Consider the following 17146-nt stretch of genomic DNA (forward strand, 5'->3'; position numbering starts at 1 on the left):
TGAAATTGGTTTTAACTAATGCAAAATTTCAAAAAAATTAAAAAAATTTTTTATGTTTTAGAAGTAAGAATATCGATGAAGAGTGCGTCACTAGTGCAATAGTTCAAGTTCTAGTTCGCACATATGTACATATACATACATATGTACATATGTACTTACATATAGAATATTCATAATAATTGATAACATGATTAAAATCCAATAAGTCTTAAATTAAAAAAAAAACCATTTTTTATTGCTTATCTGTACCATTTTTCTTAACAAAAGGACTTTGTTCAATTATGTTTATGTTATAGAAATTTAATTGGTCTTCATTTTCAAAATTTTCAGTCGCATCTTGATCAGGTTCATTTTGTTTACCTTTAATATCACTAGAGTAATTATCTTCTGCAATAAAAGCATTAATTTGCGGATGACATTTTTGAGCTGTAGAAATATTCTCCTTAACAGTTGTTCGAACATTTGAGTTAGTAGGATTTTTGTTACTAGACTTAGAGCTCTTACTTTTAATTGTATTATTTTTGCAAATTTTCGAAAGTTTTGTTTTTTCATTAACAATTTTATTTTTTAATGTCATTTTAATAACACAAGGTGTAAGAGCATTGGAATGAGCGGATAAGTGACTCTTTCTTTTAAAAGCTGAACCACATTTTTCGCAAACATCTAAAATTAAAATTTGATTTTTATTTTAATAAATGAAAAATAACCAAATTAATTTAATATTTTTTACTTACAAGGTTTTTCACCTGTATGAACTCTGATATGATTTTTTAATTGGTCTGAATAGCTAAAAGCTTTTTCACAGTAAGTACATTGAAATGGGCGAATTGTTGTGTGAAGCCTAAAATTAGGAATGTTACATTAATCTGAAAAATATATATTAAAATCTTATATACCGCCTCTCATGCCTGTCACGATTACTGCTGCTAGAAAATTTCATATCACATGTTCTACAAGAATATGGTAATGTTCCCATATGCTTCAGAAAATGCCTTTTTAATTTAAAATTAGTTTCAAATGCAGTTCCACAAATTCTAATTAAGTACAAAAGATTTATTCGTAATAAACTTGGGTACGGATCTCAAAATAGTGTTAGATTACTTACTCACAAACGTAATTGAGCTCATTTGTATGCCTTCTCATATGGTATGTAAAAGAACTCTTTCCCTTGTATTCTAAATCACAAAATTCACAAACATATTTGCTATCTTCCTTTTTAAGTTTGGCTTTTTGAATTAAAGTTTTCTTCGTATATTTTCTTTTTGCTTTTGTATCTCCTGGTGTTTCCGGTTTGAATACACTTTTCTTAACATATTTTCTAATCTTATTACTTATTTCATTTCCTACTTTCAATTGCTGCTCTTTACTCTGTAAAAATGAATCTAGATTTTTTTCACCGCATTTATTACCACTGAAAGTGTTCCGTTCTAAAGACCTTGAATCATTTATATCTTCAATAGTCATCAATTCTTCCTTTATATGGGATCCTATATGTTCTACCTCAGGAAAACACTCATTAGAAGAATTTTCGAAATCCTCTAAAAGATTTGAGTCTTCTTTGTGTTTCTTTGTCGCTTCAACTTCTAATATTAGCTTTCTCAAAGCTCTTTCAGAATTCTCACACGTTGTGCGAAAATCATATGCAATTTCTAAATTTTTACAACAAGGTTCACATATTAATTTTGGATATCCCGTATTAAATTCCTCATCAATCTAAAAATATAATTTTATTTTACAAAATTTCAATTTTAATTTGTTCAAAAGTACTATAATTCCACCGCAAAGTTTTAACTTCAAAGAAATAATTTCATCTAATATAGACGACATTTTATATGTATTATGAACGTTTATATTTAAACATACACGACAAATTTCATTAATATTTAATATATTCATTTTATTGTTATAAATTAGATTTAAATTTTATTTTGTACATGAATTTAATCTCAGTCCAGCATAACAATGAAAACAAACCAAATTTCTACAAGATGAGTTTTGTTTATTTTTTTAAAGGACGTTCTTGACGTTTACGTGCATTATAAAAATAAACATTGTGAATTATTGCTACCTACAGAGAGCAGCACTGGCGATAAAATGTTATGTACGAATAACCTTTGGTTTACACACAATTGTAATTGTTTGTTACGGTGTTTTTATTCAGTTGAATACAAGTGACAAAGAAGTTTTTTTAAATTTTTTTAATAGAATTTTGTTTACCGAGTTGTAATTAAAAAAAAAAAAAATACATAGATAACAAGAAGTTTCGATAACTTTATTGAGTTTTATAACCTTACTTTGTATATAAAAAAAGAAAACGTCATAAGAATTGCTGAGTAATTAATTTCACATTTCGAACATTTCATGTAAGTTTCTGCAAATTATTATTTTTTGAAGATTGATTTGTTGATTTTAATAAAATTTTTATGAAGCTTGCTATTTTTCTATGTTGTTTTTGAAATCAAAAAACCACACTCTCTAAACTCCAATCTTGTTCTTTTGTTTGCATAATTTTTAAACATAACGCGAAAATCATTGGGCTTCAGTCAAAGTATGTAAATGTTTTGTATTTTATAACTTAATAAAGTTCTAGATAGCAGCGAATTTGACAATTTAAATCAATTTTTATCACTAAAAAGAAGAACTGAAAGTCGCAAAAAGTCATTCATTTTTTAAGAAGTTAATAAAATTGGATTAATTTCAGTTTTAAATGATTGTTTATTAAGTAAGTTGTCGTATTAATGTTCAATGAAAAGAAAACAAAATTTAAAAAATAAGCATTCATCATTTTCCCAATTCATAATATTGAAAAACATCTCATACCCATGTATAAGAGTGCTTGCAATGCTGCTACCACAGGTAATTATTTAAAGAGCTCTATCTAATCAAAATTTAATCGATCGATTTCATTCTATATTTATGTATATAATTTGTTCATGACATTTTTTACGTGTGAAAGGTTCCTGCTCACATGATCATCATGAACATCGACATGATGCGTTGATATCAAGGGAGCCTCCGTCAGTCCCTGTTGAGCCAGATTATAGTGGTTTTGACATAGTTAAAGCAACCCAATATGGTGCAATTTCCCGTGTTAAAGAATTAGTTGAAGCTGGCTGGGACGTAAATCAACCCGATAATGAAACTGTTACATTATTACATTGGGCAGCGATAAATAATCGTAATGATATAATTAAATACTTCTTAGAAAAAGGTGCTGTTGTAGATGCTGTAGGAGGTGAGTTAAATGCTACTCCATTACATTGGGCAACACGACAAGGTCATTTGAAAGCTGTAGTAATATTGATGAGTGCAGGCGCTGATCCAAGCTTACGTGATGCCGAAGGATGCTCTTGTTTACATATTGCAGCTCAATTTGGTCACACAGCTTTGGTAGCATATTTCATTGCACGTGGAGTGAATCCAGATTTGCAAGACCGCGGAGGAATGACAGCTCTTATGTGGGCTGCTTGGAAAGTTGTAGCTCTCGATCCTGTGAGATTGTTATTAACATTAGGTGCAAATCCAGCTTTAGCAGACTATACTCACGGTAATACAGCATTACATTGGGCAATTTTAGCACGAAATTCAACAGCAATAACTACGCTAGTCATAAAAGGCAAAGCCAGTTTGGCCATTCCAAATTTAAGAGGTTTTTTATTTAAAGTTAATTATAATGCATAGTATGTTCAAAAATAATTTCTTAAAAAGGTGATACTCCTTTAAGTTGGTTGGAAAATCAGTCTGGTTCAATATGGATTGGACAAAAAGTTGCAGATCGAGTACGTGATGAATTTAAAATATCGCAACGAAAAAGTTTATTAAACCGTTTGAAATCAGATCGTCGTATAAGATGGTGGACGATGGCAGCATCGCCTTTTTTAGCGTTTTATTTAGCCGGTTTACTATTGACAGCAAATCTTCTTTTTATCATTAAATTCTTTCTGTTAGGTTGTTTATATGCAGTATTTCATACTATTGGTAGAGCTTTATTTGATGAACATTTGATGGCTTTATTACCGCTTAGTGTTTATTTGGCAACGAAAATATGGTTTTATGTAACATGGATGGTATATATAGTTGATGCTGTTACATCAATGGAAACTATTTCTTTTTTATTTTGTTCGGGAGGATTATGGATATGCTTTTTGAAATCATGGAAAGGAGATCCCGGGGTTATAAAACCCACACAAGAACAACGATTTAGAGTATTTTAAATACATTTATAAACAAAAAATTGAAATACAATTCGAGTTCTATTTTATTTTAGACAATCATTGAATTATCAGAAAGAGGTGGAACGGGTTTCGATCCATCCTCATTTTGTTCCGCTTGTTTAGTGCGAAGGCCAGTAAGATCAAAGCATTGCAGTGTTTGTGATCGTTGTGTCGCACGTTTTGATCACCATTGTCCTTGGGTCGGAAATTGCATTGGTTTAAATAATCACAAGTATTTTATGGGCTTTTTATGGTGTTTACTTGTAATGTGCATATGGATGTTATATGGTGGAGTGCAGTACTATAAAAATGTCTGTAATGTCACTTTAAGTGATGGTAAGTTTTAAAATGTTCGATAAAGACATTGAACATAAACAAAAAATTTGAAAGTAAATATTTAAAGAATTTTCCAAACGAAAGGAACAAATTTGTGTGTTATTCAATGTCTTCTAAATATTTTTTAAAGATCGAATTTTTTAAATTTTTATATTTTATATAATTTTGTAAGAAATTCTTGATCCACCTATACAAGGTAAGATTCAAATCGCGATGTATTAATAAAGTTGAGTAATCTCTTCACTAAAATACAATTATTGTTTTAGTGTATGCTCGATGGTTTTATTTGCTAGAAATTCACCAAAAATTTTGAAAAAACACAACATTTTAATAAAATTGTCTTCAAATAATTTTTAATCTAACTTTTAATTTTAGGTGTTTGGAATAATTTAAATCAAATTGCTAATTGTAATCCTTGGATTGGTTGGGTAATGGGAAATGCTTTGTTACATTTATCCTGGGTAACTGTTCTAACCATATGTCAAACTTATCAAGTTATATGCCTTGGAATGACAACAAATGAACGAATGAATCGCGGTAGATATCGTCATTTTCAAGCAAACCATGGAAAAAGTCCATTTACACGTGGTCCTTTGCTGAATTTGATTGATTTCTTGGAATGTTCATGTTTTGGCGTTCTAAAACCACAGCATATCAATTGGATGGAGTATTTTGATATGGAAAAAAATATCGAACATGAACCATTATTAAGAGCAACTGATAATTTTCAATACGTTTAAAATAAACCCTCCTCGCCGCCAAAAAGTGGAATAGGTAATATACAAGATGAACTTAGAATACGAATAGATTTAGACACAATTGAAAATGCCGATATTAATATAGAGCACGATAGTAAAAATAAAACCGATGATTCCAGTGATACACCAAATAAAAATGAAAATGATAATAATGAGTTAATTGAAAGAACTACCATAATTATCGCAAAAGATAAATATTTAAAAGATACAACTGGTACAAATGTATAGAGAATATAACGATAACGATGTATAGCAGGATAAGAAATATAAATTCAGTATTTTTAGCGGGAGGAGGGTAATATTAAAAAAAAAGACTATTATATAAAGATAACAACATTAAAAAAAACACACACATTTGTTATTTGTTTACTTTTTTTTTCTAGTTTGTCAATGCATTTTTTTCTAAGTTATAACTTTTATTAATGTATGTACTCTTTCTAGGTATAAATAGTTTACCTTATATCGAACAAATTTTTATTTATGTTTTTTTTTATTTATATATCATAATGAAATTGATTTATGTTAATAATTTTTATTATCCAATTTTAAATTTAAAGTCAGTTTATATATACTTATATATTTTAATGATATTTCATTTATATTATCATCAAATTTTTTTGTCATTACATTAACTCAAATTAATTTTACCGAAGTAACATAAATTTTACTTTTTTTTATATGGTTCGTACTTAATTTACTATCGTTAAGACTTAATACACATTTTGGTTTTGTAGCCATTCTGATTAGTAAATTTTGTTCTAAACATATATATTTTTATTTATTAAACTTTGAAAAATTCCACCATTATTAATGAAGCAATACACGATTTTTTATTTTTATGTAGGTTTATTAAATTTCACTGTATATAAATTTTTGCTTACGTCTATTTAAGTTTTTAAATTTTTTCAAAAATATTTTTATGTGCTATTTCCCATTTATATTGTTTATGGTCAGTTTAATTAAAGGTGCATTTCATAAATTACTCATGATGACTGACTTTGAATTAAAGTTTAAAGAATATCTAATCAAAAATAAAACCTTTTTCAAAAATAAAAAATACTACAAAAAAGAGGAATTTTGTACAGATTATTTATAATTTTAGAATCAAGTTTTTAAACGTTTGTAAATGATATCAATTTGACTAAAATACATAAATTAATTATAAGTTTAAAAATTCAAATTACATATATATATATAAATAAATATTAAGTATGAGCTTTAATTTATTTTAATTTAATTGGAAGATGTTTATATTGTTTAATTTTTTTTTATAAAATATTGTCGATTTTTATATTTAAGTGATTTCAATATTCTTAGGAATGCGAATTGAATATTAAAATTCCAAAATAAAATATTTATACAAAGTTTAAATTAATTATACAAAGTTTTTTTAATATTACAAAAAAAAAAAATGTTTACTTCATTTGCTAATTATAGAATTCATTGTAATTTTTATTGTAAATTTATTAATTTACAAAAACATTACTTCTATTACCCATAAAAAATGAATAATTATGATTTAAACAATTGTGCATCGGTAGCTAATTACACGTATTCATAAGAATATTGTCAAACATTTAATATTATTTAATAATGTGAACGATAAATACCAATTGAATTTATGCAAGAATAAATAAATTTTCAAATTATTAATTACGAAAATTAATAAAACATATGTATGTAGGTACATAATTCGAATATCTTTTTTCTGTTTGCCAATTGTTGGAATTTCTTTTATTACAATTCAAAAAAAAAAAATTCAGTATTTTTACTTCTTTATATTTACCCTTTTTTTTTTGTTTATATGCGTGTATGTACACAATGATTTTTTTTATTAAGGAAAAATCAAATTTTTATAAATTCTCATTCTTAATACCACCTCAAGACGATGTTATTTATAAATATTTCTATCGAAATAAAATAGATAAAATTAATTCTGAAAAAAAAAACAAATATGTAATAAAATTTAAAACAAATTCAATTGCTGCATTCAAATACAAAAAATTTCATACAAATTGTTAATATCTTTTGTAACAAAGTCATATTTATTATTTAACTATTTTTTGATTTTAATAATAGATTAAGAGAAAGAAATATTAAAAAAAAAAACAATATAAAACATATTAAAATAATTGACTTACTAATTTTAATTTAAAAAAATCTACAATTCCTTTATAAATATTGTTTGAAATAGGCATTATTACAACACAATTAAATTTGAAATGTTTTTTAATTAAAAGTTTTTTAACTTTATTTTTCTGATCAATTAATTTTGATCATAAATAATAACATAAGAAATAATAAAATTAAATTAATATCAGTACATACTAAACTGCTTATATAATAAATGAAAATGATGTTTGAAAATATGATTCAATTGACTTTATTGTTGAAAGTTCTTAGAAGTATTGTTTTTTTATATAATTTTAATATTTTTTGAAGATTATTATAAATAACATAATAAATTATTTTTTGTAAGATAAATAAGTAGATATATCAATATATTTAAATAACAAAATTTATTATAAGCTTTAATTTATTCGCTGTATTTTCATTTTGTATTTAATAAATTCATTTTATTTAAAACTACATATTATAAAATTTTCAGACATCATTGAAAAAGAAAAATGAAATATAATTAAAACAACAACACCTATATATCACAAAAATATTTATTTAAAATAATAATACCAATCATATTAGAAATTTATTAAATGACACATTTTTTAAAAAAAGAAATACTAATAATCCATATTATAATAAAAAAAAAAAAAAAATTAAAATTTCTATAAGCAATTATCACGTAAACAAAGTATAAAAGTAAAAGAAATAAAGCATAAATTAAAGCTAATTTTTAAGAAATCTTATTAATTATAAAATACGAATAATTTCTGTTCTTAAATCGTTTCCCAAATTATATATCGTTATATAAGAAATTCTACAAAATATCAAAAGTTTAATAAATAAGATTCAAAAATTAAAACCAAAAAAAAAAAAACAAGCAATTAAATTTTTTAATCATGCACATTAATTAATTGAATTTTGACAAAAAATTAAATAAGAAAAGAAAAAAAAACAAGAAATAGTAAAAGATAATTAATATTAAAAATTCGATATAAATATTTGCTAATTTTTTATTTTAATATTTGATAATTTTGTTTTTTCAAAAAATATAAAAGACACTAATAATAATTTCTGCGTTTTGAATGTAAACACAAAGTATGTATTTAAAAATATTAATTTAAATAAAGATTGCAATTAAATAATTTTCTTTTAGGTTGAATAATTAATTTCAAAAGAAAATTAATTAAAAAAAAATTTTTTAAATATTATCATAATAAAAATTAATTATTTAAAAACCACAATTAAAAATGCACAAAAAAATAATTCATTTTGTATTAGTACACATTATATTCAGTTTCCGTCCAAATTTTTTATTTTATCCAATTGTTTCAACTCATTCAGTTATAGAAAAAGCCTTTAAATGAAAGAATACAATTAATACAACAATACTTAATATTAAAGCACATTATAACTTTATTCATTAAAACCCTCTTGACACATTTTTCCAATTAAACAATAATAATAGTAGATCAAAGAAATATTTAATAAAAATCTAATAAGTAAAAAAAATTTCTTTCTTTTACGAATTTTTTGTCATTACGAATTGCAATCGTTTCTTTATTTTTTTTTTCATAAAACTAAATTTACATTTATAAAAAATACAAAAAACAAATTAAAATTTTTTTTTATTATAGAAAGAAAATTAAAATATTTAAATCGAACATTTAAAGCTATTTCAATATATGTATTAAAATTTAATAGAATTCTTGAAAGTAAATAGAATATCGGATGAATAAAAATATTTTCCACCGAAAACGTTTAATACTGTTTATATACATAATATAAATACATTATATATTAAAAAAAAAAGAAAAGATATTATGCTGCCTTATAGTAATTACAAAATATGGTATTTCTCCCCTTTCTTGAAATTTTTGAATTTTGAAAATGTTCGATAAATAAAAATTATTACAAAAAAAAAAAGACAAAAATAAAATTGTTTTTCTTTTACAATCATTTGGCATAATTATAATAATTTTTTGTAATTATTTTATAAATTCATTTTGATCCGATTTTAATTAAATTATTTAAATTTTTTAATAATTTTAGTAGATAGGTACATATGAATTGTAATCGCATTGTTCAATTTCAAATTACAGATATTGAATATCTGTAATTTTAATTAAAAAACAAAAGAAAAAAGTGAACAATATGAATACAAAAAGCGAAATTATGAATAATAAATTTGATAAAAATTTTCGCTAAATGGTTTTGCAATACTAATTTAATTCGTTATATCCCTATACAAAAAACAAAAAAACAAAAACACAAAAAAAAACTTAATTAAATTTTAAAATAATTGTACAATAAATTACAATAATTTACGAATTATTACTTAAAGCAGCTTTATTAATAAATTTTATGAAGAAAAGCTTTCAAAGCATTATTTTTACCTTAAAAAATTATGAATATGAAATTTTTCAAAGAGTTAATTGCAAAATAAATGTGCAGAGATTTATTTTAAAAGTATATTGAAATTATTAAAACAAAACTAATTCGATTATTCTAATCAATAAAATATTTAATTATAAATTTAAAATAAAAAAAAAAAAAACAATTTCAAAGAACGATTTAAGTAAAATAATTAAATAAAAAGAAAATCTTGATGTCACTATTTAATTTTATTTAAAACAAAAAAAAAATGAAAATGCATAAATTTCATGAAAATATCTTAAAAAAGAATAAAAAAAAAAATTAAAAAAAAACAACCAAATAAAACGAAAATTAAAAAAAATTTAGAAAATAAAAATGAAGTTTTTGTTTTGTTTCCTTAATTTTAAATACAATTTTAGGCATAGCCGATTATGATAACATTCGAAGTTAGCCTGTTTAGATAAAAACAATAATTTATATTTAATTTCATCCTTTTTTATTAATTTATTAATACGATAATTATTTTAAATAAAGAATTAATGTATAAATTATTAAAAATTTCAAGATATGCAGAAGTTAGGCAAAGAACTCTTTAAATATTTTGAACTATTGACTTAGATGTATCACTTGGAGTAATTGCGTATTATCCGAAAGTATTGAAATTTTTAGTATATGAACATAAATACAATTTGAAATTTTGAAATCAATTTTATTGTGATAAAGTGTTTGAATAAATTTACATCACGTCACAATGATGTGTCTTAGAGAATGTGAAAGATATTCTCTAAAATGCATCGTTTGAATTATATTGTTAGGAAGAGATTATATTGTTATAGAAGACTCTTGTAACGCATAAATTTTAATATAGAAAATTTATTTATGTTTACAATTTACTTCAATCTCACGTTTTTTGTTATGACTGTAAATATTATTATCTTGTAACGATAAGATCCACGTGACTTTCTTTTAATTGTTTTCTTTATCAGTAGAAATAAAAAAAAATAAAGATAATATGAGTATTATACTATGATAAATGAGTTTTTTATGTAGAGAATAGTGTTTTGCTCAGTTGACAAAATGTACTCTTTTCAATTTTAAATGCACATTTTTAAATTTAATGCGAAACTTAAATTTGTGTATGGCAAACCAATAATCTGTTGTCACTTAAATTTTCTCGGAATTTTTGCTTTTACTCCACAAAATAATGCTTTTAATTTTTAATATTCGCAGTTTTACTCTTTGACTTTCGTCGGATAATTTTATTTGTGATAAGTTTTTTTATTTTTATGAAACCATTTTAGATATAAAACAATTAAAAAAAATTTGATTTCAAATGGTTACAATTGAATAATTACAATATTAAATAGGTGTGTATTTAATTAAATGAAAATCGATAAAAAGTAAAAATGACAGAAAAATAAATTAATAATTGAATATGTTATCAATTTAGAAAGCAATTGTGATTTCTTATTCGAACTTGGTTGAATATCAAAGTACATTTCTCTTTAAAAAATTTTCATTGTTAATAAGAAGAAGTTGGCCTTGAATTTGACCTTGTAATATTGCAGTTTAAATAGTTGCTAGATAAATTTTCTGTTATACTTTAAAATAAACAATAATATTATGTTTAAATATAAAAAAATTATAATATAATGTTATGTTTGTATAAAAAATATTTAAATATCGTATTTTTGTGCTTTTAAATTTTGTAAGAAATGAATGAATATTTAGGCGTGTTGAAGGAGATAACATTACATTCTTCCTGAATTTTCTTGCAAAATCTACTTGGCTATTGTAATTTAGAACAAAAGTTCAAATTTTGAATAAATGCATTTTCATATTACGTTTTATAGTAAATGGAATTAGGAAAATTTCTAGATAAATTTTAGGTAAAATAGATTTACGTCCATACTATTTTCTCTTTAAGTGTGTTTAATGTTATTATCTATTGTAAGATAGATCAGTTTCAGATCAGATCAAAACGGGGGGGGGGGGAGGGTTTGATATGTCACCTGATTTTAATAACAAAAAAATAATATCTTTTTTTATTTTATTTCAGATTTTAATGGACATATTATATTATGTTGTTGTGCTGTTCGGAATCTTAGGACCGTTGAGTGGAATTGAAGATCTATTATAAAGTTGCTTTAATATTGTGGCTTTGCCTTACGAGAAAGATACCAATACAAACTTTCTAAAGTAAAGACAAAAATTTTATCAGCTTTAAAGTTTTCAAAGTTACTTAGGGTTATATCTACAAGTGAGTACATAGCGCAAATTGTTCCCCATCTACGGAATACGGAGCATCAAAAAATTTTTATAAATTCATAAATTGCGTTTTCTGTTTTTATTTGAATTTGATTTTTTTTTTTTGTTTTTGCACATTTCATTTTCATGTATGTATGTACAAGTATATTCTAATTTTAAATGTTCTTTTTAGTTGTTCATACATGTGTTCAAACATTATTATGTAAACATGTTGTTGGACATGAGTTTTGTGTTTTTTTTTTGTTTTCTTTTTAATTTTGATGTGCTTACATTGGAATTGAATAGTTCATTACCATGCAAAATGTTTATGCACATATGTACATACATATTATGTATATTACTATTGGAACTCAAGTGTATTAACTCAAAAAAAATTGATTTCGAAGAAAATCTAAAAAAAAAGTTAATTCTATAATAAAAAAATTGGGAGACAATCAAAATTTCTCTCACCGCTTTTATAATAATTGTTAAAACAGAACCAAAGTTGTGAACGGCAACTGCGAATGATTTCCGTTGTCAGCCCAAAAGATAGTTGAACGACAAAATCAACTGATTTGCATATAGTCTCGTGCACACATGGAAACAGCTGATGATGTCAAAGAAGAAAAAAAACCAGCGGCAAAATAGGAATTTAGGCCAGCGGTAATTTCGTTTGATTCTGCGCAGATCCAGTTAAAGGTGTGTATTCTAGACCGGAAAGTCGCTCTTCTTCTGTTTTCAACTTAATGAAGTGAATAGTTTTTAAACCCACATAAATATGTTGTACAGCTGTTGAATAAGTCTTAATTTAAAGTTTTATTGAAATGTCAAAATTTGAAAAAGTTTGTTTTTTAAGTTACACACTTCCGTCGCGTTTTGTACATTATACGTCTATTTAGTATGAAACACAAAATTTAGTATTAAAATTTGTTCTAAAACTACAAAAAAACTTTTTCATTTTTTATTTATTGTCTTGTTATATTTTCATGTCCTACCAATTAACCACTTAAGTAGATACAATTGTAATATTTTTTTTTTTCGTTTGTTTGTAGTTGTAAGGGAAACAATATTATATAATGCATTAATAAAATTCTAAATATTTAGTTGTGTGTTTAGTTTTTTCAATTTAATTATTATTATTTATTTTTGATTTTTGATGCATAACGATTGCTAAATTTTTTTTTTCCTAAAACATTTTTTAGTACCAAAATGATTTTTATCATTTTGATTTCTTTTATCGATAAATAATAAGAAAATGAAAAGAAAAAAATTTAGATGACAAGACAAAGTGTAATGTAAGACGATATCATAATTTTTGATAAAATAATTAATAATTAAGGAATTTAGTATAAAAGGGTTCTAAATTATTTATTGATATAACAATCAATTTTGAAATTCAATTGGTGGTAGACTTTGACATAATTAATCATATTTAAATATAAATTTTAAATTATAAATTAAATTGATATGAAAGGTAAAATTAAATAATTTCAATATTACCAAAGAAAATTAAGGATATAAAATTAAAAATATTAAGCATACTCGTACATTTTGGATAAATTATAAAATGGATTATAAAAAAATAATAAAATTTTTTTCGAAAATTTTAATTAAGTGCTTCTATTGTGTTTTCTGTACCATTTTCAAATATATTAAATAAAATAACTAATAAAATGAAAATTAAATTTATTAAGTTTTAGATAAAATGAGAATTTAAAGAGTTTACAATATTATAAAAAAAATATAAATAAAATAATTTTACTAATTTGCGGAATTTATTAATTTATTAATTATTATTATTATATTAATTAAATAATAATAATTAATATTAAATAATTATTATTTATAGAATACTTAAACACTATACTGTATTGGATTACATTTTATGGATAATATTATTAAAATAAATGAACGCACTGAAAAAGTCGTGCGCAAGCGCTTAACACTTATAATTTGCAATGGCTTACCTTTTTTTTGCAAAATTGTGATTAGTTGAAATTTTTTTTGAATTTTTGCGTAGTTTTTAAATAATTGCGTATCTAAAATTACAGATTATATTTAATTTAAACAAATTGTATTATTAAAAATTAAATTAAAGGTTTTTAAATTCTAAAAGTAAAAATCTTACTGGCATAGCACTGTACCGTCAAGCATTAAAAGTGTACATTTTATATACAACATTCGATATATCTACTTTTCTACAATTAAAATGAAAATTTGATTCTCAATAAAGGTCATCAGTTTTATAAAATTCGATTTTTTTTTTTTGAAAAAATTTACATTTTTACGACTAGGTTAATTCATCATAATTTTCAGAGTAAATTTAGATTTACATATTTTTTAAAATGAAATAAAATTTAGTCTGATTCTACCGTGTCGCAGACAATTAATTACCGCTTATAAAGGTGGAAAAATAAAGTAGAATTTATAAATTAAAATTTTCTGATAATTAATTTTCAAGGATTTTAATTTTTATATATTTGTTTTTTTCTTTTGATAGGAAAACTATCCTTATTTTCTGTTGTATTTGCGTATTGCTGTCTTTTAGCATTAGCAAAACGTGAATGCTTTCAGAAACAGTATGGTTATTTGACACCAGATTCAAATGATTGCTCAAAATATTATCGATGTGATGGTCAAGTAAATACTCAAGAATTGTATTGGAAACATGAAAAATGTCCACCATATCAGTATTATAATTCGACAGTTCACAATTGTATTCCAAATTATGGTAGTTGTAATACTGCTTTAATAACACAATATATTCATTGTAGAGATAATGACACAATATTAGATCCAAGCGATTCAAAAAAATATTTCATTTGTGAAAATGATGGTTGGGCCCTAAGACATTGTGTCCATAGGCATATCTTTAATGAAACTGAAGGACAGTGTGTATTAGAGAAACAATGTATTAGCGGTACTAATAAATATGATGTAGAAGATTGTTCTCAGTATTTTGTTTGTAATCAAAATTCAGAATGGGTTCTAATGAAATGTAAAGCAGATATGTATTTTAATCGAGATGAAAATAAATGTGAAATCGATATAAATAATGTTTGTGACACAAAATTTACAAATCCACCATCGACAACCGTTAAACCCACAACTATTAAACCAACAACTATTAAACCAAAAACTAATCCTCCATCTACAACAATTAAACCGAAAACCCAACCACCATCCACAACAGTAAGATCAAGTACTAAACAACCACCTAAAACTATTAACCCAAAAAAAGATTCATTAAGTAGCAGTACTGAATTACCATCGTTATCAACGAAAGCTCAATATGTTCCAGATAAATGTATAGAGCGAACAACTAAACCTGATTTACAAGATTGTGCACGATATTTTACATGTACAAATGGAACGTGGAATTTGAATTTATGCCCAGAAAATCATTATTTCGATATATTTTTCCTAGATTGTCGTACAGATTATGAAGGTATTTGCAAAAGTTCAACATACAATGATAACAACAAATTAGAGTTTTTATGCAAAGATGATGATGTAAAAGCAAACGAACAAAATTGTATGAAATATCTTAAATGCAGTAATCACATGTGGATACCAATGATATGTGAGGATGGTACCTATTATAATGAAGATGTAAGAGAGTGTGTAACAGATAATGGAGAATGTAATAACAAACCTCAAGGAGTTTTAAGTGAAAATGAAGTTACTCCAGGAATAATTAAACATAATAATAATTGTGATGAAGGTCAAACTAAATTAGATGCTTTAGATTGTGGTCGCTATTATGAATGCTCTGATGATAAATGGGTGTCCAAAGAATGTAATATAAATAAATATTATGATAATATTAAAAAACAATGCGTTATTAATAATGGAAAATGTGATCGTGACTCAAGTGAAGATAAGAAAATTCATAAAAGTATTGAAAGAAATGCCTGTGAAACAGGAGAAACTAAGCCCGATCATTTCGATTGTACACGTTATTATACATGCAGAAATGAAAAATGGGTTCCAGCACAATGTAAACCTCGTATGTATTATGATGATGATAAAAGTAAATGTATACTAGACGATGGAACATGTAATGAAGACCTTAAAAACCACCTAACTACCAAAAAAGCAAAAATACCTTTAAAAAATTGTGATGAGGGTGAAACTAAGAATCATATTTTAGATTGTAAAAAATATTATTTGTGTGAAAACGGTATTTGGAAATCAGTAAAATGTGAATCAAAAATGTACTATAATTCTGACAGAAAACGATGCATTATTGATGATGGATCATGTCAGAGCATTGATTCGGAAGATGAAAAATCGAACGATAATACTTGTAAAAATGATGATATGAAAGTAGATGAAATTAGTTGCAATCGTTATTATTATTGTCGTGACCAAGCTTGGGTATTATTATCATGTCCACAACGTTATTATTTCAATGAATCTAGTAGATATTGCTTACCGAATATTGGAAATTGTGAAACAACAGTATCTGATTCGAAAACTGCTGAATGTACAGAAGGGAAATTCAAATCGAATTATAAACATGAAAGCCAATATCAGGAATGTATTAATACAAAATGGGTTGCAAAAAGTTGTAAAACCGGTTTCAAATTTAATATGGTATCACGAGAATGTGAGAAAAAACTTAATGTTGAAAAAGAAAATACTAGAACAGAAAGACAAATGAGTGCGGTACAGGAGAAATGTGAAGATGGTAAAGTTAAAATAAAAGAAGGCAGTAAAATGGCTTACTATACTTGTTCAAATGGTGTATGGGAATTGAAAACATGTCCTGGTGGTTTCATATTTGATTTGAGTTCAACAATCTGTATGCCTGATATGAATCTTAGAAATTTAGAGATAACGAAATCTAAATAAATCAATTGAAAATTTTTAATATTAAACGAAGCTTTTAAAACGAACTGCTGCTGTTTTGTTTTTTTTTTTTCAACAAAATATAAGTGAAGGCAAAATTTCTCTCTAAAGAATAATGAAATAAAAATGTTTGTTTTGTGTGCTTTTCATTTTGACATTGTGATTTTGGAATTATTAACATTTTAAGTAACGTTTTCAAAATAATTTCGAATGATTTGTGCACTTAATTGATTTAATTTT

The 17146-nt window shown here is 24.3% G+C and overlaps 3 protein-coding genes across 6 annotated transcripts; 2 read left to right on the plus strand and 1 right to left on the minus strand.

Annotated features, from left to right (window-relative positions):
- Window positions 1-216: 216 nt before the first annotated feature.
- On the minus strand, window positions 217-1950 carry LOC129613555 (zinc finger protein 700-like). Of its 2 annotated transcripts, none has more exons than XM_055527670.1 (5): window positions 1768-1950; window positions 1106-1713; window positions 897-1034; window positions 747-841; window positions 217-663 (listed from the first exon to the last, which is right to left on the minus strand). In XM_055527670.1, exons 1-5 carry the CDS (start codon window positions 1894-1896, stop codon window positions 233-235), a joined length of 1401 nt encoding a protein of 466 aa, XP_055383645.1. In that variant the 5' UTR covers window positions 1897-1950; the 3' UTR covers window positions 217-232. The 2 variants fall into 2 exon arrangements, with proteins under 2 accessions (XP_055383645.1, XP_055383644.1); XM_055527669.1 differs by having other exon boundaries at window positions 735-841.
- Window positions 1951-2635: 685 nt separating this feature from the next.
- On the plus strand, window positions 2636-6009 carry LOC129613484 (palmitoyltransferase Hip14). 2 transcript variants are annotated; one of them, XM_055527578.1, is made up of 6 exons: window positions 2636-2856; window positions 2957-3649; window positions 3709-4205; window positions 4268-4550; window positions 4723-4746; window positions 4926-6009. In XM_055527578.1, the coding sequence occupies exons 1-6, from the start codon at window positions 2823-2825 to the stop codon at window positions 5288-5290; spliced, it is 1896 nt and encodes a 631-aa protein (XP_055383553.1). In that variant the 5' UTR covers window positions 2636-2822; the 3' UTR covers window positions 5291-6009. The 2 variants fall into 2 exon arrangements, with proteins under 2 accessions (XP_055383553.1, XP_055383554.1); XM_055527579.1 differs by lacking the exon at window positions 4723-4746 and having other exon boundaries at window positions 4926-6008.
- Window positions 6010-12712: 6703 nt separating this feature from the next.
- Window positions 12713-16970, plus strand: LOC129613500 (uncharacterized). Of its 2 annotated transcripts, none has more exons than XR_008697321.1 (2): window positions 12713-12751; window positions 14553-14688. XR_008697321.1 is itself a non-coding variant. In XM_055527604.1 (2 exons), the coding sequence occupies exons 1-2, from the start codon at window positions 13520-13522 to the stop codon at window positions 16907-16909; spliced, it is 2364 nt and encodes a 787-aa protein (XP_055383579.1). In that variant the 5' UTR covers window positions 13442-13519; the 3' UTR covers window positions 16910-16970. The 2 variants fall into 2 exon arrangements, 1 of the variants encoding a protein (XP_055383579.1); XM_055527604.1 differs by lacking the exon at window positions 12713-12751 and adding an exon at window positions 13442-13526 and having other exon boundaries at window positions 14553-16970.
- Window positions 16971-17146: the final 176 nt, after the last annotated feature.

Source organism: Condylostylus longicornis, unplaced genomic scaffold (genome assembly GCF_029603195.1).
Source record: "Condylostylus longicornis isolate FDR11 unplaced genomic scaffold, ASM2960319v2 ptg000084l, whole genome shotgun sequence".
Taxonomy (NCBI): domain Eukaryota; kingdom Metazoa; phylum Arthropoda; class Insecta; order Diptera; family Dolichopodidae; genus Condylostylus; species Condylostylus longicornis.